Source organism: Chiloscyllium plagiosum, unplaced genomic scaffold, assembly GCF_037043375.1.
Source record: "Chiloscyllium plagiosum isolate Xiang-an unplaced genomic scaffold, Cpla_swu_hap1 HiC_scaffold_8, whole genome shotgun sequence".
Lineage (NCBI taxonomy): Eukaryota > Metazoa > Chordata > Chondrichthyes > Orectolobiformes > Hemiscylliidae > Chiloscyllium > Chiloscyllium plagiosum.
Window position 1 is genome coordinate 83035268 of NW_028270146.1, and position 25511 is coordinate 83060778.

The 25511-nt window shown below is 40.6% G+C and overlaps 1 protein-coding gene across 3 annotated transcripts in view; it reads left to right on the top strand.

The window, feature by feature from the left end:
• The window catches only part of scfd1 (sec1 family domain containing 1), a 160810-nt gene that overhangs the window by 47497 nt on the left and 87802 nt on the right, over nt 1-25511 (top strand). For all 3 annotated transcript variants that reach the window (XM_043698046.2, XM_087990041.1, XM_087990040.1), the window contains exons 11-13: nt 12512-12651; nt 14899-14989; nt 23886-23959. In XM_043698046.2, coding sequence (XP_043553981.1) covers nt 12512-12651; nt 14899-14989; nt 23886-23959 — 305 coding nt within the window. The remainder of the gene's footprint in view (nt 1-12511; nt 12652-14898; nt 14990-23885; nt 23960-25511) is intronic.

The window sequence follows — 25511 nt, forward strand, 5'->3', positions numbered from 1 at the left end:
CTGTTTTGACAACAATTCAAATTTAAACAATCAGTTTAAATTATACCCTAGGATACTCAAACCCAAAAGTGTTTGAATTTATTGTTTTGCCAAACTCAAACCAATGCGACGATCTGATGTTGGGAGTATAAAAATGCAGGCATTTTGAAAATTGGAGAGAGAGCAACTGCATCTAGACTGTACCTTTTCAGATGAAACATACTCGCAGTACAAGGAAAGAAGATGACCCAGGGACAACCTCAGCCAGAAGAAGACAGACACAAAAGAAGACAGACACAAAAGACCACAGTGGCTGTGTGGTTTTGAAATTAAGTTGATGTAATTTTAATAAATGTCTTGTTGGAACAGCATATTATTATCAAGTTATAGGCAGATAATAAACAGTTAAGACAAATGGGGACTTAGAATTGTGAATAGTTGTTTAATGTTAACTTTTTGGAGTTAAAAAATAAATTGATGGTATTTTCTCCAAATAGAATTTGTGAGTTCTCTGTTACTCATTGTTCTTGGTTTTTTGGGTTTAAGTAACAGGGGTTCAGCTCAGTGTCGTAGCAAGATCCTCGAGGGCTTGATATGGTAGATACAGAGAGATTGTTTATTCTGGTGGGAATGCTTAGGGGCAAAAGGCATAATCTCAAAGTAAGGAGTCACCCATTTAAGACCGATGAGGAAGAACTTTATTCCTCTGAGGGTAGTAAATCGATGAAATTCTTTACTGCAGATGGCCGTTGGTGTTGGGTTGTTAAGCATATTCAAGTTTGAGACAGATTTTTAATCAGTTAGGGAATTAAGAGTTACTTAAGGTAAATGCAGGTGGAATTGAGGATGATCAGATCTCCCGTGATCTCATTGAATGGCAGAGCGGGTTTAATGGGCAGAAAAACCTACTTCTGCTTCTATTTCTTGTGGACTAAATCCAGATGCTGATAGTAGTGATTGTTTCCTGCTTCACAAAGTATCCTGCTGCATTCTTCACAGTTGCAACCAACATAGTACTAGTGAATTGATGTAAACCAAAACAATTCATGCACTGTTCATGCTGTTAAAACCATTGAAAAGGTTAAACTTTGTTCAGTGAGGTTTTCTGTGTTTACAGTTACTGTGAACAACTTGCAGGTCCTGATAAGCAAAGTTTGGGAGTATGACTCTTATTGTCTCAAATATTTAAATATTGCACATTTTCAACAATCATACTTTTTAAGTTTGCTTATAAAATTTCAGTTTCCTTTTGCTCTCTGTAATTGATTGAGATGTGAAATATAATCAGTGTTTTTTATTCCTGATTTATTGTTTGCAAATTCTATAATCTAATGGCTAATGAGCTTGGCTGATTGCTTCACTACTACTGAACCAGGCAGGTTCTCCAACAGATGTCAGTGTAATATCAAAAAGAGAAACCAGTGCTCCGGACATTATCAAATCTTTGTAGGCAGTCTTTTTCGAGGTCAGTTCTGAATGATTCCTTTGACTACCATATTTGGGTAATTATGTACTGATTTTGCATAGCTTACCTTCAAAGTATATTTTTGCATTGAAGATGGGTGAGCAAAAAGTATCAGAACATAAATTTAAAAGAAACCGCTTACTGAGCCAAACTTGTTTTTGTTGGAGTAATAAGATGTAGATCAATAGAGCTTTATTACTATCTGCAGTAATATAATAAGAAATTACATGAATATTCCATTTTCTAGCAGTTTTTACGGAGTGTCAAAACTTCAAGAGAGTCAAAGGGCTGGGGTGAGTGTAGTGGCCTTTACTAAGGAGAGGTGCCAGGGAAGTTGAAAGGCCTAAAGATGGATAAATTATTTGGATCAGATGGACCATCCCAGAATCATCAGGAAGGTAATAGATAAATGAGGATAATGTAAGAGATAAATGAGATTGCAGAGGCATTGCTGGTGATCTTGAAGGAATCACTGGAGTCAGGGATAGTGCCAAGGGAATGGAAAATGGTTAATGTAATGCCCCTGTTCAAGAAGGAAGGGAGACAGAAGACAGGAAACTATAGGCTGGTTAGCCTAATGCCGTCGTTAGTCCATTATAAAGGAAGAGATTGCAGAGTACTTGGAAGTGGAGAAAGTGAGGTCTGCAGATGCTGGAGATCAGAGCTGAAAATGTGTTGCTGGAAAAGCACAGCAGGTCAGGCAGTATCCAGGGAACAGGAGAATCGACGTTTCGGGCATAAGCCCTTCTTCAGGAATCCTTGGAAGTGCATGGTAAAATAGGGGTGAGCCAACACAGCTCCATCAAGGAGAGGTCATGTCTCTCAAATCTGTAAGAATTCTTTGAGGAGGTAATGAGTAAGTTAGGCTAAGGAGAGCCAGTGGACGTGATCTCTTTAGATTTTCAGAAAGCCTTTTACAAGTTGCCACACAGGAGGCTGCTAAATAACCTAAGAATCCGTGGTTGTTTTGGGCAAGTTACTGGCTTAGGTAGAGATTGGCTGACTGGCAGAAGGCAGAGAATGGAGACAAAGTGGTCTTTTTCAGAGTGGCAGGTGGTAACTAATGGAGTTCTACAGGGATTCATATTAGGATTACATCTATTCCCGTTATACAGAAATGATTTGGACAAAGGAATTGAGTGCATTGTTGCTAAGTTCGCAGCTGACATATAATAGGTAGAGAGGCAGGTAGTATTGAAGAAGTTGGGGTAGCTGCAGAAGGACTTCGATAGGTTAGAAAAGTGGGCAAAGAAATAACAGATGGAATACAACTTGGGAAAGTGTGAGGTTATGCACTTAGTAAGAGGAATAGATGCGTAGTCCATTTTCAAAACCGGGAAAGGCTTTGGAAATAGTTATCGATTCTCTTCAGGTTAACATGGGGGTTCAGTTGGCAATTAGGTAGGCAAATGTAATGTTTGTGTTCATTTCTAGAGGGCTAGAATAGAAGAGCAGTGATGTGCTGCTGAGGCTATATAAATATAATGCTCTGGTCAGACCATATTTAGAATATTATGAGCACTTCTTAAGGAATGATGTGTCAGTGTTGGAGGGGGTCTAGATGAGGTTTACAAGAATGATCCCAGGGATGAAGGGCTTATCATTGAAGGAGTGGTCGAGGACTCCGAGTCTATACTGAATGGAGTTTAAAAGGCTAAGGGAAGATCTCATTGAAACGTAGAGAATAATGAGAGGCCTCGATAGAGTGGATATGGCGAAGGTTTTTTCCACTACCAGGAGAGACTAGGACCTGAGGGCATAACTTCAGAGTGAAGGGATGATCCTTTAGAACTGGGATGAGGAGGAAGGTCTTCACCCAGAAAGTGGTTAATCTATGGAACTAATTGCCACAGAAAGCTGTGGAAAACAAGTTATTGAGTATATTTAAGACAGAGATAGATACGTTCTTATCTTGAAAGGGGATCACGAGTTACAGCGAGAAGGCAGGAGAATGTGGTTGAGGAACATGTCAGCCATGATCAAATGGCAGGATACACACACTTTGGCTGAATGGCCTAATTTTGCTCCTACATCTTATGGTCTTCTGGTCAGGTTGAGAAAACCATTTCTATTAAAATATTTGGAACTTTACAATTCTTAGGTTTTATAACTAACTGTATTCTAGCTGTATCTTTGCATTGGATCAGCACAGATAAGAAAATTGAATGTGGCATTGGAATAAACTTTTTTTAAAAAAGGGAAAGAAAATAAATAGTTTGAGACATTTCTTATTAACATTTTTGCTATGGAATTGTACACTTTTGAGAGTATTTTTGTTTTTCTATGTGATCCAATTAAAATACCAGACTTAAGGATACAGTTGCAATTTTGAACTTGCACCTTATAGTACTGAAATGCTAGCAGTAATGCTGTTTTGGCTTAGTTGTTTTTTCCTAGTTCCCTCCATTCATTTTAAATGGCAGCACATTATTGAATGTGGATATTAATTTGTTGGCAATTTAGAATGAAGACCCCCATACTTATTTGTGTAGAAAATTAGTGATCTGACATAGAGGACAGATCTGATGGTGCAAGTTGATGTGGTGCCATTTAGGTATCCTGAGTTTTGTTATAGTTGTTGAGGCTATCATAATTTTTCTGGTTTTTTTCATTTTTGGTTTGGAACTGAGTGTTACAGTTGAGACTGAACTTTGAACAGCAGCTTGTTTTAAAAAAAAACAAAAGAATGATGTTTGTTGTTAGGAACTAGCCTGGAAAGACAAACCAAGTTAATGAATGCTCCAAGAACACTATAAGTGAACCGGCACCAAGATGCTGTTATGCTCAGGGACTGGCAGCTGGTTGCATGTTGAATTGGTTTATCAAGGCCAATGGTCAATGCTGGCCAGACAATCGGAAAATGAAACAAAGAGAAAGCAAAGGGTGAACTGGTTTTGACTGGAGTTCTTGGGCAGGAGGTAGTGTTGTTATAAAGCTGCAGGATGAGTTTTTGGGTTTTGCCCTCTCTAATTACTCTCCAGTTGACAACTTGTTGAAAGTCCTGAGAAAATAATTCCAGTTTATAAGAAATAATGAAAAGTCTGCAGAGGTCTGCTGAAGCTGTTTGCATTGACAGGTCACTTTGGAATTCAAACAGGATGCAACCCATCAGATTTCATGAAGGCTTGTTATTCATCATTAGAATAGTTGCCAGTTTGTTAACCTACAATTCTTTAATTTTAATTGATCCCTCAACTATGTCTCTTGATGTGAGAGTGTGCTTGGTGATCAAAGAAAATCAGGTTTAGATTGTAGATGTTAATCTGTATTCAGCTAAAGTTACATTATTAACAATGAATTGTTATTTTTTGTTTAAGTTATAAACTTGTGTCCAAGGTTGGTTATTTGTAAAGTCTGATTAAGAAAAATTGAGCAATTTTTAGGATCATCAAATATTTTAATTTCAAGGTGTTATGAATCCAGTCTGAAAGCCTTCCTAAACAAATGCATCACTTCCGTGGCAGGAATCACTTGCCCTAGAATGCACAGACTGGAGATGAAGCTTCTGTAAAGGTACCAACTACTTCAAGTATCACTGAGTGGAGCACATGGAGGCCAAGCACAATCAGTGGAAAGCGTGTGCAGAACCCAGAGCATCCTATCCACCAAGTTCATCAAATACCCCCTGCCCCACTCCCCCACCATCCACTCTCTCCCTCCCCACACCATCTACCACTGAGGCAGAGTTTGCAGACTATTCAGCCAGGATGACAGGTCCTCCTGAACTCTGAGAGGCTACCAAATAAGAAGATTAATAAGAAGAAGTGCGCTTTTAACTATACTGCTTTGGTGTATGGATAGGATTCCAATGTGATTGAATATGACAGTTCACTGATAAATTATGGACACCTTTATACCTTTATTGTAAAAATATAATTTGTGCCAATGCACCTAATTGAAAATTGAGAACATGTTTTGAGCTAAATTTTAAATTGTAGATTTTCTATTATTCCAGCAAGTATAAGGACTTTAATCTAGCCAAGACATTATAACCTTTCTCCCCCAGTGAATAACTTATTAGATTCACTTTTTAAAAAATCAGTCAAACTGACAGAAGTATTAGGAAAAAAAGCAATAAATCTATTCGAAAACAATGTTAATCTGTTACATTAAAAGAGTTGATGAGTAATAATTGTTTTGAATGGCAGCTTTTAAGCCCAATAATATTTTGCAGTTTCGCATGTTGGAAATACCCAATCTCAAAGTGCATAAACTATTAATTTATTTTAAAAGAAGTTAATTAGTCATCACAAGTGAAACCTCAAACTATTCTTAGAACCTTCTGACTGGTCAAAAATCAAACTGTTTACTTTTCCTCACATTTGGATTAGAAATTGGATATGATTTTTTGGGAAGATAAAATGTAGCAGAAAGCATCAAACCCGAATTGATGGTATTTTTAAGTTGAGTGATCAGAAATGTCCGAAGTTGACATGAAAGTAAATCTTGTTAAATCTGGTGCTCAGTAAATTAATATAGTAGGACAAATTTCACATTGCAGTAGGTCACAATTGGTAATTTTACTCTTGGGTTTTAATAAGTCATGTGTTTCCATAACAACAAGTTATAAAGCAAATATTTCTATGGGCTATTGCCCACAGCCACTGTTATGTTGGCCTGTTTCCTGTTTCCTAGCCAGTGTCCACACAAATTTGGAATGCTTCCCATTCCATTTTGTAAAAACAGCTTGTATGTTGGATAGTTAACCAAAAATGTTTAAATATAGACATTATACTGATAAATGTTTTACAATTTCAGGACTTGTGGACAGTACAAAACTTGGAATTCTTGTGAACTATGAGTATAGTTTAGAAGTTCTATAGGACATTGGTTGGTGGAACAGGTGAACAAATGGTGGAATTTAAAGCAGAGAAATGTGAAGTGATTCATTTTAGTAGGAAGAATGCAGAGGGACATTATAAACTAAAAGGTGCAATAACAAAGAGACTGAGGTATATATGTGCATAAGTCAATGTAGGTACTTGCACAGTTTGAAAGAATGATTACTAAATTACTATACAATACCCTAGACTTTATAAATAAGGACATAGAGTACAAAAACAACAAGGCTATGTTACACTCTACAAAATGGCTTGGTCTCAGTTGGATTATTGCATTAGGTTCTGGACCATGCACTTTAGGGGGGCTGAGAGAGCAAAACGTGTGTAAAAATGATTCGTGAAAATGGTTCCAGGGATGAGGAATTTCAGTCTAAGATGGTTTGAAGAAGTTGGAACTGCAGTCTTTAGAGAAGGGAGAATTGAGAGGAGATTTGATAGAGGTATTCAACATCATGAGGCGTCTGTGCAGAATAGATAGGAACAGACTTCACATTGATGTAAGATTAAAGGCATAGATTTAAGTTCTTGGCAAGGAAGTAGTGGCAACATAAGGAAGACTTTTTGGGTAACAAATAGTTAGTATCTGGAATGCACTGCCTGCCATTCAATTGAATTATCCAAGAGAAGTTTTAGATTGTTTTCTGAAAAGAAAGTATGATTAGGTCAGCGATAGGGTAGGGCGTTAATGCTGGATGATTTGCTCCTTTTTAAAGCTGGTTTAAACACAAGAGTTCAAATGGCCGCCTCCTGTGCTACAACCATGCTGTGTTTCTGTAAGTTCTGGAACTTCCCACTCTTATGTAACTGTTTGACGGTAATTAAATAAGACTATTATGATTCAAAGTACCAAGTGGAATTTTTCATCTTCAAAATGTCATCTTGATTTGTCTCAGACTAAACAGAACTTCAAAACAGAATCACTTTTTCCAGATAGAGACTCTGCCTTCAAAATACAGCGTGACCTGTATGACAGAATCACTATATTGCTCTTCTGTAGGCCAAAAGAATCAAAATGAGTTGACTTCGCATGCTAGTGTTCCAACTTTGTGACTGTTTGAAAGCAAATCAATATTCAAATATTCCAAGAAAGTGGTGTCTTATTCAAGTGCATTGCTAATCTATGTTATTAGTGTAAGTTGAGGTTGGGGTCTTCAAATAAAATCTGTACTCTAATTACCATTCTGATGCAGGTTTCTGTAATCAATTCCAGGTTATTATGTCATCATTATATTCCATCAGTAGTTATGGTATCTATTTTGTTTGTTTTAAGAGTGCAACATTTGGTCCCTTATCCTTCTGTATGCTTGCTTATGGAAATTGTTTATAGAAATTTCATTTGGTTATGTTTCAGTGTTGGCTAGAGATTTTGCATAATTTACGTTTAGAGGTGACACTGAATATTTTACTTCAGCTACACCTTTTTTATTTACTGATGAGACGCTTCACTGTTAGTACATGTGCAAGTTTGGAAACACAATGCAAATGCACATCCATTAGGATGTCAGCAAACAGCCTGTTTAAAAAGTGAGACTTTACTAAATGTTGGTATTCAGAAGGATTTGGTTATTCTTGCATGTGAATCAAAAAGTTAAACTGATGGCCAGCAAGCAATTAGAAAGGCAAATAGTGTGTCACCCTTTATTTCAAAAGGGTAAGAATATAAAGAAATCTTGCTGCAATTATGAAAGGAAAAATATAAGTGTGCCACAACTATATGCTGGCATTTTTTCAGAGGGGTCCATGAGCTAAGACTTTGTATGAATTCACACATAGCCGAGAGTATGTTGCTGGGAAAGCACAGTAGGTTGGGCAGCATCCCAGGAGCAGGAGAATCGACGTTTTGGGCATAAGCCCTTCATCATGAATCAGCTTTCCTGATGAAGGGCTTATGCCCAAAACGAAGATTCTCCTGCTCCTCAGATGCTGCCCAGCCTGCTGTGCTTTCTCAGTAACAGACTTTTGACTCTGATCTCCAGCATCTGCAATCCTCACTTTCTCCTAGAAGAACTCACACACAGCCCCTCTAAATTTTCAATCGTCATGACTATGAATCATATCCCTGCATTCTATCAAACTTGAAGGACCCACTTTTTATAAAAAGAAGTCTGATATGGCCAAGGTAACTGAGGATGTAAATTTGGTAGCTTTTGGAAAGGAATTCTGCAAATCATACCTGTACAAAATCTGAGTGTTGCCAGCCAGCCAGTGTCATGAGCAATCAGTCCAACAGAGCAAACTGTTAATAAGTCAGCTAACTTTGGAGCCAAAAAGGAATGTTGGCAATCAGTAGCTCACTGGGAATAGGACCTAGAATGCAGGTTGGGGATGTCATGGGTAACATGAAATATGAGAGTGCTTGAGAGGCGTTAGTCGAGAAAAATACAAGTTCAGGGCTGGTGAGGTGGAAGCTGAGGGGCGAGAGAGCCTGAAAAGCAATTTCAGTGAAAGGGCAAAAAAAGCAGCAGAGGCACCTGCTCAGTTGTTCCCCAACTCAATGACAAAGATATCCATAAGCTCTTTGCCTTTGTTCAAGGTGAAGGTGTTAAAGACTGGGAAAGTGATTAAAAATATGTATTGTAGTAGAGAAACAAAGCTGAAGGGTTATCTTTGCACTTCAGGACAACTGTGGAATCATGATCATTTTCATAGATGAGAATAGGACTCAATGTTGTGGCACAGTGGTTAGCATTGCTGCCTCACGGCGCCAGGGACTGGGGTTTGATTCCAGCATTGGCCCAAGCTCTGTGTGAAGTTTGCATTTTCTCCTTTTGTCAGATGAGTGCTTTGGTTTCTTCCCACAGACCAAAGATGTGCAGACTGGCCATGATAAATTGCCCATAATATCCAGCGATGTACAGGCTCGATGGATTAGCCATGCTAAATGCAGGGGTTACAGTGATAGGGTGGAGGACTAGAGCTGGGTGGGATGCTGTTTCAAGGGTTGGTGCAGACTCGGTGGGCCGAATGGCCTCTTTCTGCATTGTAGAGATTGTATGATTCTATGATTGTTTTATGTGGTCTAGCCAGAACTGGCACTGAATGATTGAACCTAATCAGAGCGAGAGACCATCTGGGGGGAGATGATTGAGGGGCAAAAGACTTAACAGTTAGGATTTTGAGAGTGTGGTTCTAAATGGAAAGTGTCAATGATCACCACTTTGGATTAAGATAAAAGCTAAAGTACCATAAACGTTTTAAAAAAACATTACTTATGTAGCTGTTTGGTTCCACAATTATAAAAATGTATCAGAGACAGTGAAGGTGACTGGCAGAAATTATAAAATGAGTATACTGTTTAAAACCTAGTTCTATCTCATTCAAGAAAATGTAATATTTCAAGGGCTATTGCAATGTTTTCATTACCTTAGAGTCTCTTCTCACTGCTGGAGGAAAACTTGCCAGTGTATCTTCTGGAAAATAATAGCATCACTTATAACAACTTATGGATTTCCTGAAGTTGTTTTCAGTTCTAGTGGAGTAATTGCAGCGACTATCTCGCAATCATTGACAGCACAAAATCTGTGCACATAGAAAAGTAGCTCTGTAGCTGAAGTTCAAATGCATTCAGGTTAATGGGATGGAACTTGCTTCTTTTGAGTAAATGGATGGGAAAATCTTAACTTTATTAGTTCTGGTTGTGAGAGCACAACACAAAAGCTCCCCACAATGAACCCAGCTAACAACCTCACTAAGAACCAATGAAAAATGGCCTGGGAAATATCAGATTTGCATTGGTGCTGCACAGAATACTATCCTGAATGTGTGGCTAATGCACACATTTAATTTGGTATTATCCTGCAACTATTCTGTAATTTTTTTGTTACAATTCATTTATTCTTGGAACATTAGGTGATTGTTGTTCAAAGGAAATAGGATGATTTGTTTCCTGGTTTTGAGACAGCTGTTACATGATATAGAAAATTTAACTGATTGTTTTGGTAGCATGAAATATAAAATCATATTTTGCCAGTTCAAGCAATGATTCTTTACTAATGGAAATGTTATTAAGCTTGTCTAAGCTGTTTTCACATGAGAATCTTAATTCTACTAAATCACTCCAGATGCCTACAGCAACCACACTGAAGATGTCCGAAGAATTAACTGTGAACATATATAGTTCATTTTGCTCCGGTTTTAGTTTATCAAGTATTCCAATTCAGAAATTATAGGCAACAAATCTTTAGTCTTAAACAATATCAAACAGCAGTTTATTGCAAAATTATTGCTGAAAATTACTCAGTGAAAATGTTAAACAGTTATTGATTAAAATACAGATACAAAAGCTAAAACTAGATATGTACAGCAGATATTTATAAGGATGCAAATAAGGTTAGTATATTATTGTTGCAAGCCTGTTGCCAGTTCAAAGATTCGCTATCTAATGTGAAACATTGAAAACTGGAAGTCAGAATTGAACAGCTGAATCACTTCTGTAAATTGAGTAATTGGAGGTTCCCCACAGGTGGATTGAGCAAGAAAGGTTCTGTGAGGGACTGAAGGTTCCTTTGTTTTGCTTTTATAGCACTTTAGGTTGTGGTCCTTGATAACCTTATTCCATATTCGAGTCCTAGGCTGTTTTGCCTTTTTTCCGTATCAATGATGAGCGATTTCTCTCTGATTCTGTCTCTGAGTTTCTCTTGGTGTTCTGTGTAATATGGTGTCTTGGTTTGTCTTATACAGACTGCTGTGGTAACTTTTGGTAATCATCGTTCAGAAAATCAGTTATTCTAGAATTCCTTAAAGAGATTCTTTCAGTTTCCTGTTTATCGTCTCTCGGAAGTTTTGAATTCTCACACATTTAAAAGGACCTGTTGTCTAAAGGTTAAATAAACTCAATGTCTCTCTTTGGGATTGATGCTGAGTTAATGCATCATCCTGTCTTTGTGGCTCAAGTGAATGTACAAGAACAGTCGTGTGACTTCTGAGATCTGTCCTATCAAATGTTGTGTTGTTTTAAAAGGTCAGATTACCTTTTTTTAAAATATATAGTGTAAGTATGCATTTGTGGCAATGCCATTGGTCTGAGATATTCAAACAATAGAGAGTTTTACTCAGTATTGAGTTACAAACTATATTCTACAAGAACCCTTGGCATATCACTGGCACTTTGTTGGTTTGTCACACATAGGTATGGGCAACACTCAGTCAAGAGTGTTTTTTTTCAGGTTTGACAGCACCGACTAGCTCTTTCCAGGCTGACTTAAAAAGTGCTGCTGCCCATCTCTGATGAGCAGAATTACTCCGGGACTTGAGAGCAGCATTCCTGTAACAAACTTCACCAGTGCAATTAAGAGAGAAGACAACCCAAAATGGTGGATTCCATGGAGCACAAAATTTGATGTTTTCTTGATGGTAACACTAATGAAGCAGTACTTGCAATACAATCACTACTTTCCTTTACTGTTTTAAAAGCAATGATTTTCCTATTCTGCATCATTTCTTGAACTGCGGATTTTCTTTAGCTTCCCTTCTTCCCTGAAGAAAAAGGCAAGTGTTGGTGTGTAGTTCTATGTATGCTGATATATACTTGTGGATTTAAGATAGTGTCAGTGAATTAATTGACTTGGGGCATTTCATAGTTATACTATGAATGAGCCTTCAGTAAATCTACATTTTAGAAATAGAATTGCTGAATATTGAGCAGGAGAATAAAAATCATCAATGAACTCTCCTTGACTTGAGACAGAGAAAACAAGTTCTCCATACACTGATTTGGCCAGATAAGCTAACAATACAATCAGATTTGATGTATATGGCTCTATTGAAAACAATGTATTTACTTACTAAACTGTTAATGGAGCATCCTGTTCTATTAATGAGCTACATATCAATGAAATACTTCATTGCTTAAACGTCCTTGCAGCTGAAGTTTACTGCACCATCCTGATTGCTGAATAAATAGGGTTATTAGTTAATTTTGACTGATGCTTGTTTAGATGGAATGTAATTGTTATTAGTTCTGTGGAGATATTTTTATGGACATGCTCAGACACACATTCAGGGCAGATGGAACTTAAACACAGATCTAAGAACACTACTATTGCACCACAAGATCTTTTCTAGAGGTTAGTTTGTCAGCTAATATGAGAATTGAATCTATGCCATCACACTTTATTACTACCATGTTAAATCATCTAAATCATTCAGTCAGCAGCTTTCCAGGTCTTTATACTGAGAATGATTGATAGGTATCACACACTTGTCTAACGAGTATATTTTTCTGCAGGATTTCCATTTGAATAGAGTAAACCTGGAAGAAACCCCTGGACAAGAAATCTCCCCTGCCGGGGCTAGACCAAAGAAAAGAAATAAAAAAACCTATGATTTGACAGCTGCTGACAATTTTTGGCAAAGGCACAAAGGCAGGTAATGCACTTTGAGATTTCATTGCTTTAATGCTTGCTTGGTTGAATGGCTGGCTTGTGATGCTAAGTAAACCTAACTTTACTTTCAGGAAAAAGTTGGATAGAGCTCATAACGATGTGGAATCAACGATTATGGGGATAAGGCAGGAACAGGATACTGATTGAGGATGATCAGCCATGATCATAATGAATGGTGGTGCTGGCTCGAAGGGCAGAATGGCCTACTGCTGCACCTGTTGTCTATTGTGTGTCAATTCAATTCCCACACCAGCTGAGGTTACACTGAGGGATTCTTCTTCTCCTTGCCTGAGGCATGGTGACCCTCAGGTTAAGCTGCCACCAGTTTGTCTCTCTAATGCGAGAGAACCCTGATGGTCCTCTGCAACTGTGGTGACTTAACCATTTACTTTGGGGATTGATTGTCAAATCTCTGATAATTATTCTGAAAGTGGCTTCGACATTAGTATTTAGTTTTCATCTGTTGCCATTTTTAAAACTAACAAGATGCAATGAGACAATAGGAGAAAGTGAGGTCTGCAGACGCTGGAGATCAAAGCTGAAACTTTATTGCTGGAACAGCACAGCAGGTCAGGCAGCATCTAGGGAACAGAAGATTCGACGTTTCGGGCACATGCCCTTCTTCAGGAATGAGCAGAGAGTGTTCAGCAGGAGAAGATAAAAGGTAGGGAGGAGGGACTTGGAGGAGGGGCGTTGGAAATGTGATAGGTGGAAAGAGGTCAAGGTGAAGGTGATAGGTCGGAGTAGGGTGGAGGCGGAGAGGTCAAGAAGAAGACTGCAGGTCAGGAAGGCGGTGCCGGGCTGGAGGGATTCGGCTGAGACAAGGTGGGGGGAGGGGGGATGAAGAAACTGGTGAAGTCCAAGTTCATCCCCTGTGGTTGGAGGGTTCCCAGTCGGAAGATAAGACGCTCCTCCTCCGACCGTCGCGTTGTTGTGGTTTGGCGGTGGATGAGTCCAATGACCTGCATATCCTCGGTGGAGTGGGAGGGGGAGTTGAAATGCTGTGCTACAGGGTGATTGGGTTGGTTCGTCCGGGTGGCCCAGAGGTGCTCTCTGAATCGCTCCGCAAGTAGGCGGCCTGTCTCCCCAATATAGAGGAGGCCACACCGGCTGCAGCGGATGCAGTAGATAATGTGGGTGGAGGTGCAGGTGAATCTGTGGCGGATATGGAAGTTTCCTTTGGGGCCTTGGAGAGAAGTGAGGGGGGAGGTGTGGGCGCAAGTGTTGCACCTCCTGCGGTTGCAAGGGAAGGTGCCGGGAGTGGAGGTTGGGTTGGTGGGGGGTATGGATCTGACAAGGGAGTCGCGGAGGGAGTGGTCTCTACGGAAAGCTGATAGAGGAGGGGAGGGAAATATATCCTTGGTGGTGGGGTCCGTTTGGAGGTGGCGGAAGTGACGGCGGATGATGCGCTGTACATGGAGATTGGTGGGGTGGTAGGTGAGGACCAGTGGGGTTCTGTCCTGGTGGCGGTTGGAGGGGCGGGGCTCAAGGGCGGAGGAGCGGGAAGTGGAGGAGATGCGGTGGAGGGCATCGTCGATCACGTCGGGGGGGAAATTGCGGTCCTTGAAGAAGGAGGCCGTCTGTGTTGTGCGTATTTTGAACTGGTCCTCCTGGGAGCAGATGCGGCGGAGACGAAGGAATTGGGAGAATGGGATGGCGTTTTTACAGGGGGCGGGGTGGGAGGAGGTGTAGTCCAGGTAGCTGTGGGAGTCGGTCGGTTTGTAGTAGATGTCCGTGTTGATTCGGTCGTCTGAGATAGAAACAGAAAGGTCTAGGAAGGGGAGGGAGGAGTCCGAGACTGTCCAGGTGAATTTGAGGTCGGGGTGGAAGGCCCTCCTCCAAGTCCCTCCTCCCTACCTTTTATCTTCTCCTGCTGAACACTCTCTGCTCATTCCTGAAGAAGGGCATGTGCCCGAAACGTCGAATCTTCTGTTCCCTAGATGCTGCCTGACCTGCTGTGCTGTTCCAGCAATAAAGTTTCAGCAATGAGACAATATCCAAATTCTATTATCTGGTATTTGTAGTAGTGGCCAGAGGAATGGTATCCAGTAGTATTTGGATGAAATCCTGTGCTTTCTCATTAGGAATTGTCCTGGGAATTTGTAGTATTGAGGATGTTCGTGGGGCTTGTCCTTACTGTGAAGACACATTTTGACAGTTTAATGGCAAGCCTGAGATTTAGAGCTAATGTTATGATTATGTTATGAATCCCTGACCTCTTGTTGTGTAGTCCTTTCCCAGAAGTAGCTGAATCTGTACAACAAGAACTGGATTCCTACAGGACGCAAGAAGATGAAGTCAAACATTTGAAGAGCATCATGGTAAGCAGGAAGTCCTTTCATACAACCAGAAAGCAAATGTGTGTGTGTATAAGTAAAAATGTAGACTTGGATGCAGACACACAACCACAACCTCCCTGATATGAAGCAGTCAAGCATGAAAATTTCTCATGTACGGAAAATCTGTATTATCACCAGAAGAAGAAACTGAAATTCATTTCAGTTGTTGTCCCAATTTGAATGCTAATCAGGGATTAAAATCAATAGCCATCTACTTCACATGAAAGAGTGATGTGCTCCTTATCAACAAGACCTTTACTTGTCTGGCAGCTTCTGCTTTGAGTGTTTCATCCTTTGTCACCCATTACATCCCTCTTTTAAAATCAAATCCACCAACCTCCCAAGCCACACTCTGAGTTTCTTCCAAAGAAACCCTCCTTTCTTTCTTCCACAAACTGTGAACCAAGCAAGTCATCATCCTAAGTAGTTTATCTTCTATACTTTTTTAATCTCCAACTTCACTGCCAATCCTATCTAATCTAGATGTTTTCCCAAGTAGAACATGCCTTCTTGCCCCAAATAAGGAAGAAGGATAATACAAACAGTTGGCTAATGACTGCAAGTCATAGAGATGTACAGCATGGAAACAGACCCTTCGGTCCAACCTGTCCATGCCGACCAGATATTAGATTAGATTATGATTAGATTAGATTACATTACATTACATTACATTACATTACAGCGTGGAAACAGGCCCTTCGGCCCAACAAGTCCACACCGACCTGCTGAAGCGCAACCCACCCATGCCCCTACATTTACCCCTTACCTAACACTACGGGCAATTTAGCACGGCCAATTCACCTGACCTGCACATCTTTGGACTGTGGGAGGAAACTGGAGCACCCAGAGGAAACCCACGCAGATATCCCAACCCAATCTAGTCCCACCTGCCAGCACCCAGCCCATATCCCTCCAAACCCTTCCTATTCATATACACATAAATGTTGCCTCTTAAATGTTGCAATTGTACCAGCCTCCACCACTTCCTCTGATAGCTCAATCCATACACGTACCACCCTCTGCATGAAAAAGTTGCCCCTTAGGTATTTGTATTTTAAAAAAAGTGAAAAGGACAATAAATAAAAACAATTTACACTGTCTGTATATCAATGTGAACAGCATCCAAACTAAATGAAGAGAACTGGAAGCCATAATTCATAGTGAGGAACCAGATGTAATAGGGCTAACAAACATGGCTGCATATAGAACAAGACTAACAGTTAAATATTGTAGATTATAGCATAATTAAGTAGAAAAAGGATATGTGTAAATCAGGGCCTTACAGATTAAGGAGAAATAAACATTGAGAAAGAACAATCCATCTGATGCTGATGGAGGCAAAGGATAAAACACACCAATTATATTACTAGGAGTATTCTAAAAGCCAATGAATAATTCAAGAGAATTGGAGGTCAAATTATGAAAGCAAATATATAAAGTGAGTAAGATTAGATTCCCTACAGTATGGAAACAGGCCCTTTGGCCCAACAAGTCCACATTGACCCTCCAAAGAGTAACCCACCCAGACCCCTACCCTTTCTTTACCCTTGACTAATACACCTAGCACTATGGACAATTTATCATTGCCAATTCACCTGACCTGCACATCTTTGGATTTTGGGAGGAAACCCACGCATGTGCAAGCTCCACACAGACAATTGCTCGAGGCAGGAAGCAAACCCGGGTCCCTGGCTCTGTGAGGCAGCAGTACTAACCGCACTGAGCCACTGTGCCATATGTAATGATGTAAAATTCTTATCGTTGTGGGAGATTTCAACAATACCTGTAAATAAACAGGTGCAAAGATTAAGAATAAAATGAGGGAAAGCCAGGAGAAAGATATGCGCTGGGATAGAACAATAATAGGAACTACACAATAGAAATGGAATTAAGCGAAGGAGAAATGGAATTAGACCACTTCCTTAAATTTGCTTCTCCATTCGTATGATCATGGTTGTTCTCCCTCATGTCCAGTTTTCTACTAATTCCACACATCCTTCCCATATTCTTCAAAAGACCAGAATCCTCTTTATCTGAGCCTTAAATATGCTCAATATGGGCGACCCATTATAGTCTGGAATAAATAATCTGAAGGATACTAATCTTATTCATGAAGAAGCAATTTTCAGTGCCTGCCCTGTTGTGAACCCCTTTGTAATCTTGGATGTTTCTTTGACTCTACCTTATTTTCCTTCAAAACGTCTTCTCAGCCTCCCAGAAGGCAGTCTTCTCCTCCTAGGAATCAATCTAATTGAATCTTTGATGTGCTGGATCCAGTGCAGCTGTGGATTTAAAGTGCAGTAGTCCTAACACTGATCCTTTCAGCAAGTCACTAGTTATAGCCTTCCAGCTTGAAAATGCCCAGGTTACTTCCGCTGTTTGCTTCTGTGCATTACCAGTCTTACATCTGCACTTCCATGTTCTGAGTCCTTATCTTATACATTGACCTTTCATGTGGCACTTTATTGAATGGTTTTCGGAAATCCAAGATTTCCCTTAAAGTGTGCTGGGGTTATAGTTTGATGTCAGGGTTTTAATAATCCATTCAATAGCTTCAATTACTGCACTGCTAAAGGTTGTGTTTATAATTCAAAATACTCTGGGGCAGTAGTTTAATTCTACTTCAAAGACCCACATAGAAACCGGGACAATTCAGTCACAAGTAACTAATGAAATTAAAATCACCCTGTACTTGAACACGACAGAACCTCTCAGGAGCTTCTCTCCAGTCAAAGACTATTTATCTTGCCCTAAACATGAAAGCTAAATATTCAGTGATTGGAGGAGCAACTGAGCAATAAATAGATGAGAGGTGGTGTATCAGCCTCAGCGTGGAGCAGCCATGGGAAGATAGGCTACAAGGGTACAGAAGAAAGGGAGTCTACAGAGAGAGGTGGAGGGAGATGCTGCTAAAGAGAGCTGGTGAGAAAGGCTGTGATAATGAGAGAACACACTAGAAGATCATGAGAGCAGAAGTAAGCTGTTCAGCCCATTGAGTCTGCTCCACCATTCAATGAGATCATGGCTGCTCTAACAATCCTCAAAACAACTTTCCTGTCTGCTTAATTCCGAAGCAACTGTATTGAGAAACACTGTGCTAACTGGATAATTTAATAGTGGTCTTTCCTCAATCAGTTAATAAATGATCAAATAATTTTTGGGCATTTTAGGACGAGGGTGCCCCTGTAAAACAGCAAAAGAATCCATTAGAAAAATCTGAAAAAGAGCCCTCTAATATTAGTTTCATTGTGATGGCACCAGGAATGGATCTCTTGGAGCAGAAGTTCAGTATATGAATGGTGATCTGGCTTAGGTAGCTGCAGTCACATTTTGAGCTATCCCTTGTGCTCCATGTGTTGCCCACATTTTCCATGGATGGTTGAAACTTGGGATTTCACTGCTTTGATCATTAGAATCATAGAGTCCCGACAGTGCAGAAAGAGGCCGTATGTCCCATTCAGTCTGCACTGACCCTCCAAAGAGAAGCTCACCCACACTCACCCCAACCCCGTAACTCCCTGTAGGATTTTTACTATGGCTAACCCACCTAACGTGCTTATCCCTGGACATTACAGGGCAATGACTAAAAAACCTAACCTACACTTCTTTGAATTGTGAGACGAAATTGGATCCCCGGATGAATCCCATGCAGACACAGAGTGTGGAAATTCCACCTAGACAGTCACCCAAGGCTGGAATCGAACCCAGCTCCTTGCCGCTGTGAGGTAACGGAGCTAAATACTATGCTAGATTGTGGTTGAGCTGAAAATGTGATGCTGGAAAAGCGCAGCAGGTCAGGCAGCATCCAAGGAGCAGGAGAATCGACGTTTCGGGCATAAGCCCATCTTCAGGAATGAGGAAAGTGTGTCCAGCAGGCTAAGATAAAAGATAGGGAGGAGGGACTTGGGGGAGGGGCATTGGAAATGCGATAGGTGGAAGGAGGTCAAGGTGAGGGTGATAGGCCGGAGTGGGGGTGGGGGCGGAGAGGTCAGGAAGAAGATTGCAGGTTAGGAAGGCGGTGCTGAGTTCGAGGAATTTGACTGAGACAAGGTGGGGGGAGGGGAAATGAGGAAACTGGAGAAATCTGAGTTCATCCCTTGTGGTTGGAGGGTTCCTAGGCGGAAGATGAGGTGCTCTTCCTCCAACCGTCGTGTTGCCATGGTCTGGCGATGGAGGAGTCCAAGGACCTGCATGTCCTTGGTGGAGTGGGAGGGGGAGTTGAAGTGTTGAGCCATGGGGTGGTTGGGTTGGTTGGTCTGGGTGTCCCAGAGGTGTTCTCTGAAACTTTCCGCAAGTAGGCGGCCTTTCTCCCCAATATAGAGGAGGCCACGTCGGGTGCACCGGATGCAATAAATGATGTGTGTGGAGGTGCAGGTGAATTTGTGGCGGATATGGAAGAATCCTCTGGGGCCTTGGAGGGAAGGTGTGGGCGCAAGTTTTGCATTTCTCGCGGTTGCAGGGAAGGTGCCGGGAGTGGAGGTTGGGTTGGTGGGGGGTGTGGACCTGACAAGGGAGTCATGGAGGGAGTGGTCTTTTCGGAACGCTGATAGGGGAGGGGAGGGAAATATATCCCTGGTGGTGGGGTCCGTTTGGAGGTGGCGGAAATGACGACGGATGATACGATGTTTATGGAGGTTGGTGGAGTGGTAGGTGAGGACCAGTGGGGTTCTGTCCTGGTGGTGATTGGAGGGGCGGGGCTCAAGGGCAGAGGAGCGGGAAGTGGAGGAGATGCGGTGGACGGCATCGTCGCTCACATCTGGGGGGAAATTGTGGTCTTTGAAGAATGAGGCCATCTGGGTTGTACGGTATTGAAACTGGTCCTCCTGGGAGCAGATGCGGCGGAGACAAAGGAATTGGGAATATGGGATGGCGTTTTTACAGGGGGCAGGGTGGGAGGTGGTGTAGTCTAGGTAGCTGCGGGAGTCGGTCGGTTTATAGTAAATGTCCGTGTTGATTTGGCCACCCGAGATAGAACTGGAAAGGTCTAGGAAGGGGAGGGAGGAGTCTGAGACGGTCCAGGTGAATTTGAGGTCGGGGTGGAAGGTGTTGGTAAATTGGATGAACTGTTCAACCTCCTCGTGGGAGCACGAGGCAGTGCCGATACAGTCATCAATGTAGCAGAGGAAAAGGTGGGGGGTGGTGCCAGTGTAGCTGCGAAAGATGAACTGTTCCACATATCCTACAAAGAGGCAGGCATAGCTGGGGCCCATGCGGGTGCCCATAGCTACTCCTTTGGTTTGGAGGAAGTGGGAGGATTGGAAAGAGAAGTTGTTCAGGGTGAGGACCAGTTCAGTCAGTCGAAGGAGGGTGTCAGTGGAAGGGTACTGGTTGGTACGGCGGGAAAGGAAGAAGCAGAGGCTTTGGGTCCTTCGTGATGGGGGATGGAGGTGTACAGGGACTGGATGTCCATGGTGAAGATAAGGCGTTGGGGACCGGGGACGCGAAAATCATGGAGGAGGTGGAGGGTGTGGGTGGTGTCCTGAACTTAGGTGGGGAGTTCTTGGACTAAGTGGGACAGGACCATGTCGAGGTATGCAGAGGTGAGTTCGGTGGGGCAGGAGCAGGCTGAGACAATGAGTCGGCCGGGGCAGTCAGGTTTGTGGATTTTGGGCAGGAGGTAGAAACGGGCGGTGCAGGGTTGTGGGACTATGAGGTTGGAGGCGGTGGATGGGAGATCCTCTGAGGTGATGAGGTTATGGATGGTCTGGGAGATGATGGTTTGGTGGTGGGAGGTGGGGTCATGGTCAAGGGGGCAGTAGGAGGAGGTGTCCGCGAGCTGGCGTTTAGCCTCAGCCGTGTAAAGGTCGGTGCGCCAAACCACTACCGCGCCTCCCTTGTCTGCCAGTTTGATAGTGAGGTTAGGGTTCTGCCTTTGTGGTTATGGTTGTAGTTGATCCTAGTTACAGCCCACCAGTGGGAAAGTCATTGAGAGGTGGATCTATCATCAGCTGTAATTGAGTACGTTCCAGAATGGACTGCAGGATATCAGACAAGTAAAATCCTGTGTAAATTGGTGTACTTCATTAACTGTTGTTGGTAGTGTTCTTTGAGTCAAGTGTAACGACTCTCTGGTCTCGCACACTGGAAATCAAGCCTGCTACTCCCAGAGTTCTTGCAAAAGTTAAAGATTTTAAAAATACATAAAATGCCCCACTTTCGTATCTTTTGGACCCAGGTTGAAGAAGGCACAGACCAAGTTTCTGTACTTAATGAAAATTACTATTTATTATAAATAGTTTGACTCTAGATACTGATAATCAATTATGAACTGCATGCATATAAGTCTAATTAATCTCTAATGCCCTTATACATTCCTGCTTACTCTTTTTTTTCTCTCTATCTTGATCTTGACCTCAGGTTGTTTGGTTTCCTAGGAACCAATAATATTAATGTTGGCATGTAGAAGACCTTTATCACTAGATCACTAGACCACAAATGGAGCTTTGACAGGCAGCAAGTAGCAACAATCTGCTACTTGTTGCCTGTCAAAGCTCCATTTTTACACAATCCTACAGCTCCAGTTCATCAGCAATCACTGCTGTAACCCTCAGCAGTGCAAACTAGGTTCACAATGAATATCCCGTACGATGGGGGGAATCATCTTTGAGGAATTTCTCCAATATATATTCTTTGTTGATATTAATTACTTCAGTTTCCTCATTTTTATTTGGCTTTTGGTTATCCTGTATTTCTGACACAAAAAGTGAATCTTCTGCTTTGAAGGTAGACACAAAGTATTTGTTCATCAAACTTTGACGGACATTTACATCTAGTAAGCACAAAGTTAATGACAGCAAGATTTATGCTGCTTCAAGAAATATGTAGAAGGGCTTTTGTACTTTATCCGTCCAAGATAAAGTTGGGGAAAAGCAAATTTGAATTTTACTTTGCTTCTAAAAATTGTATTTAAGCATTAAGTGCCTAATTCATAAATATGCCATTGTGTCCCTTGCATTACCTTTTTCTTAAAATATGATCAAAAATGTCTGTAACTAAAACTTATAACTTAAAAAAAAAATTGATGCTGAAAACTCAAAAGGTGATGGCTGAAAGAATAGCAAAAGATTTCACATTTAAAGACATTTTTCTGTAACAAATGAATTAAAAACCACCATTGACCAAACACTATTTTCTTGATTTGGTGACTTTTACTTTAAACTATGAAAACTGACATTCCCATTATATTCCATTCCTGATGACGGGCTTTTGCCCGAACCGTCAATTTCCCTGCACCTCGGATGCTGCTTGACCTGCTGTGTTTTTCCAGCACCACTCTAATCTAGATTCCCATTATATACCTATCTCACATGGCATTCTACAAGAATTGCTGTCATTTTAACAATTAGACCACAGTTATTCCCAGCATCCAATGGGTTACCATTAACTTATTTGTTGAGTGGTAACTTCAAGCAACCAACTCCAGGTACTTCAGTCACTTTGCTAGTGGTTTCTGAAATCCAGTATCAGCAAGAAAACCTGTTCCAATGATTCTTCTTCCTCCAGCCATACTATGACACACATCCTTTGAAAATTGCAGAATTGTCCCTTCATCTAGAGACTGTCTGCCTCCAGTAATTGACTGTGGTAACCTTGAGTTAAACAGCCTTATTTTTCTCATGACTTAGTGGAACTGCTGTTAACTTGTTTGGTAGTGAAAAATGTAACCAGATCCCAAAAATATCTTCCCCATGCCATTGCTTTTTTAAAAATGTAACCTATTTTCCTAATCAACCTGTTCAGAGTAATTATTACACACCTCTGGAACAGGTAGGACTTTAGCCCAGGCCTCCTGGTCCAAGGATAAGGACACTACTATTGCACTGTGAGAGGCCCCTAGTCCCCTTATCATTGTGAAAACTCAGTAGCCTCAATTTCTGTGTAGAAATGCTCATTGGCTCTGCTTGATCCCATTCCTTTTTAGCTTAGAAATAATTGGACAGATTATAGCATAAATACTTACAACCCAATATTTAACACCTTTCTGGCACTTTGGGAGTCTATTGATTGCAAACCCAGAGAAAACTGCATTGTCTCCAAGTGTAAATACCTTGTTCTTCCTTCCCAGTTTAAAACAAAATCCAAAGCTTTCCTTTGAACTTCAATAATCACATCATCCAGAGTTACTGTAAGGCTGACTTGAGAAAAGTCCATGTGATCCCCTTCAATTATTCTAAATTTTACAGAACCAAAATGTAGTAACCTTATGAAATTGAGCATGTGCTCCGGTACTGAAATGTGGGAAAGGCTTTTCCTGGGCCTCCCTCTTGTTACTTTTGCCACAGCCATGCAAAAAATAAAAACGTAATAGAATCAAAGAAAAATTACACAATTCCACCAAAAACTAGAATGAAGAAACTGAGAAAGCCCAATCCCTAACTTTATAAAATTCTATCTAAATCTAAGAATTTAAGATACTGGACCAGCTATTATATGACCAATGAACTTAAATATAGAATGCAGTCTGCATGAGATAGAACTTTTATTTTTATTCTGTAAATAAAGGTAACCTCTATTTGGCAATGTTTAAATTATTTTATACTGAAGTGTTCACAATTGTGCAATCTTTTTATATTTTATACCTTATTTTTATTTTAATGATTGTTTATATCAGATATGAAGTAGGTTTGCTTGTTTTCTTTGACCTATCATCACAACTCAACACATGCCAACAAGTTCAATAAAGCAATTATCTATTTACTTAGATTACTTACAGTGTGAAACAGGCCATTCGGCCCAACAACATTTAACCGCACAACTTAACAAAAGGTTCATCGTTGATGACTGTTTAAGAAATTTCCTGAGCTTCAGTCTATTTTAGCAGATCGAAATTGCTACCAAAATCCTGATTCTGACTGTGTTTGTGTTTCTTGGTTCACAGGGGCTAGAGGGAGAGGATGATGGTGCTATTAGCATGCTTTCTGATAATACTGCCAAACTTACATCAGCAGTCAGGTAAGCATCAATGTGAAATGTAAGTGTGCATACATACTTTGCCTTTTGAAGCATGTTTTTTTTAATTTAACATGCTATTGTAGGTTTTAGTGCCCAGATAGATGAAAAGTATTCAAAGAGTAAGAAGGATAAATATTTGCCAGAAATGTGGATTGGAAGGGAAATATTTTTTGGTCTCAGTGTTGTTGCATTAAAGTCCAACAGGGAGTCATGACTTTAAACCAGATTGTGGTACATTGACCTGATGCTTTAGATTTATTGCATGACTAGCTGAAGTTCAGCCCTATTGTTTGCCATGTATTACAATCTCTGGACTGACTGATCCTCCTTAAAATGATATTCGAACTTCTAGTTGCAAGCTGAAAGAATGACATTTCACATTTTGGAGATGTTTCCTGTGACAAATATAATACTCTTAACTAATTATTTTGGCAACTTCTAAACTGCAGAAAGGAACATTTTGCTTTGATGCTAGTAACAAATTGCCATCTTTACATATACATTCCACACATGCCCCCAGCTTTTGTTGAGTATTCTATTCTTTTTGTTTCACCAAGTCGTAACTTTAATGACTGTCTCTAGATAATTTAAGCAATTTTTGAAAGGTTTCTTAAATCTGCCACCAGCAGTGTAACCGTTTGATGGCTGTTCCTCCTCTGGACACATCAGGATGAATTTTCCAGAATCCTCAGGATATATCTCTGACTGGTGATTGGTCTTCCTCTCACATCTGACCATGCCGAGCAGTTTCTTTTTGCCCATGGCCACAGCAATGTCTTTGTTATTCATTTATTTGGCACGAACTCTGCAACCTGATCTCAAAAATGGCTGCTTCTGTCTTCTTGCCCAAAGCAATGTGAAACACATTTTGATGTATCTAGGTAGAAATGCTAATTAGCCATCCTTGATCCTAACTCCCTTTCATCTTGTAAGTAAATCGGTAGTTTATAGCATAGCTGTTTATAACCCAGTACCTTCAACACTTCTCTAGGGCTTTGCAAAACTCAGTCTACCTACTGTAAGCTCAGGACTGCTATCCTGGTCATCATGTAATAATATTTTGTAACCTCTTCCTAGTAAATAAACCTTTGTTTGATTTGTAACAATCAACCCACCCACATTTACTGTCAAAAGACTCCTTTAAAATAGGCCATATGAATTCCTTCAGTTACCTTAAGTTTGCAGATAAAATTGCAAAGCATAATCTTATTCTGAATTCTGACGAATGAATCATAATACTTAGACTCACTCCCTCAGACATGTTAGGATGACACCCAAGTCACAAATCTTGCTTAATAAAATGCACCTTCTTCAAAAGTAATAAAAATTATTGTTACTTTTCCATAAAACAGTAAAGCACCTCTAAACATAATGTTCTTCTGACACCTCCCGCCACATGCTTATTTTTCTCTTTAACATTTCACCTCTTTAGTGGTAAAGTTCTGAAGTTGAAAAATTAATTCTATTTCTGACAGAAATGAATAGACTGGAGTTTAGTGCTGTAAAGTAGCAATTGAAAAACAATGATTTGGAGATGCCGGTGTTGGACTGG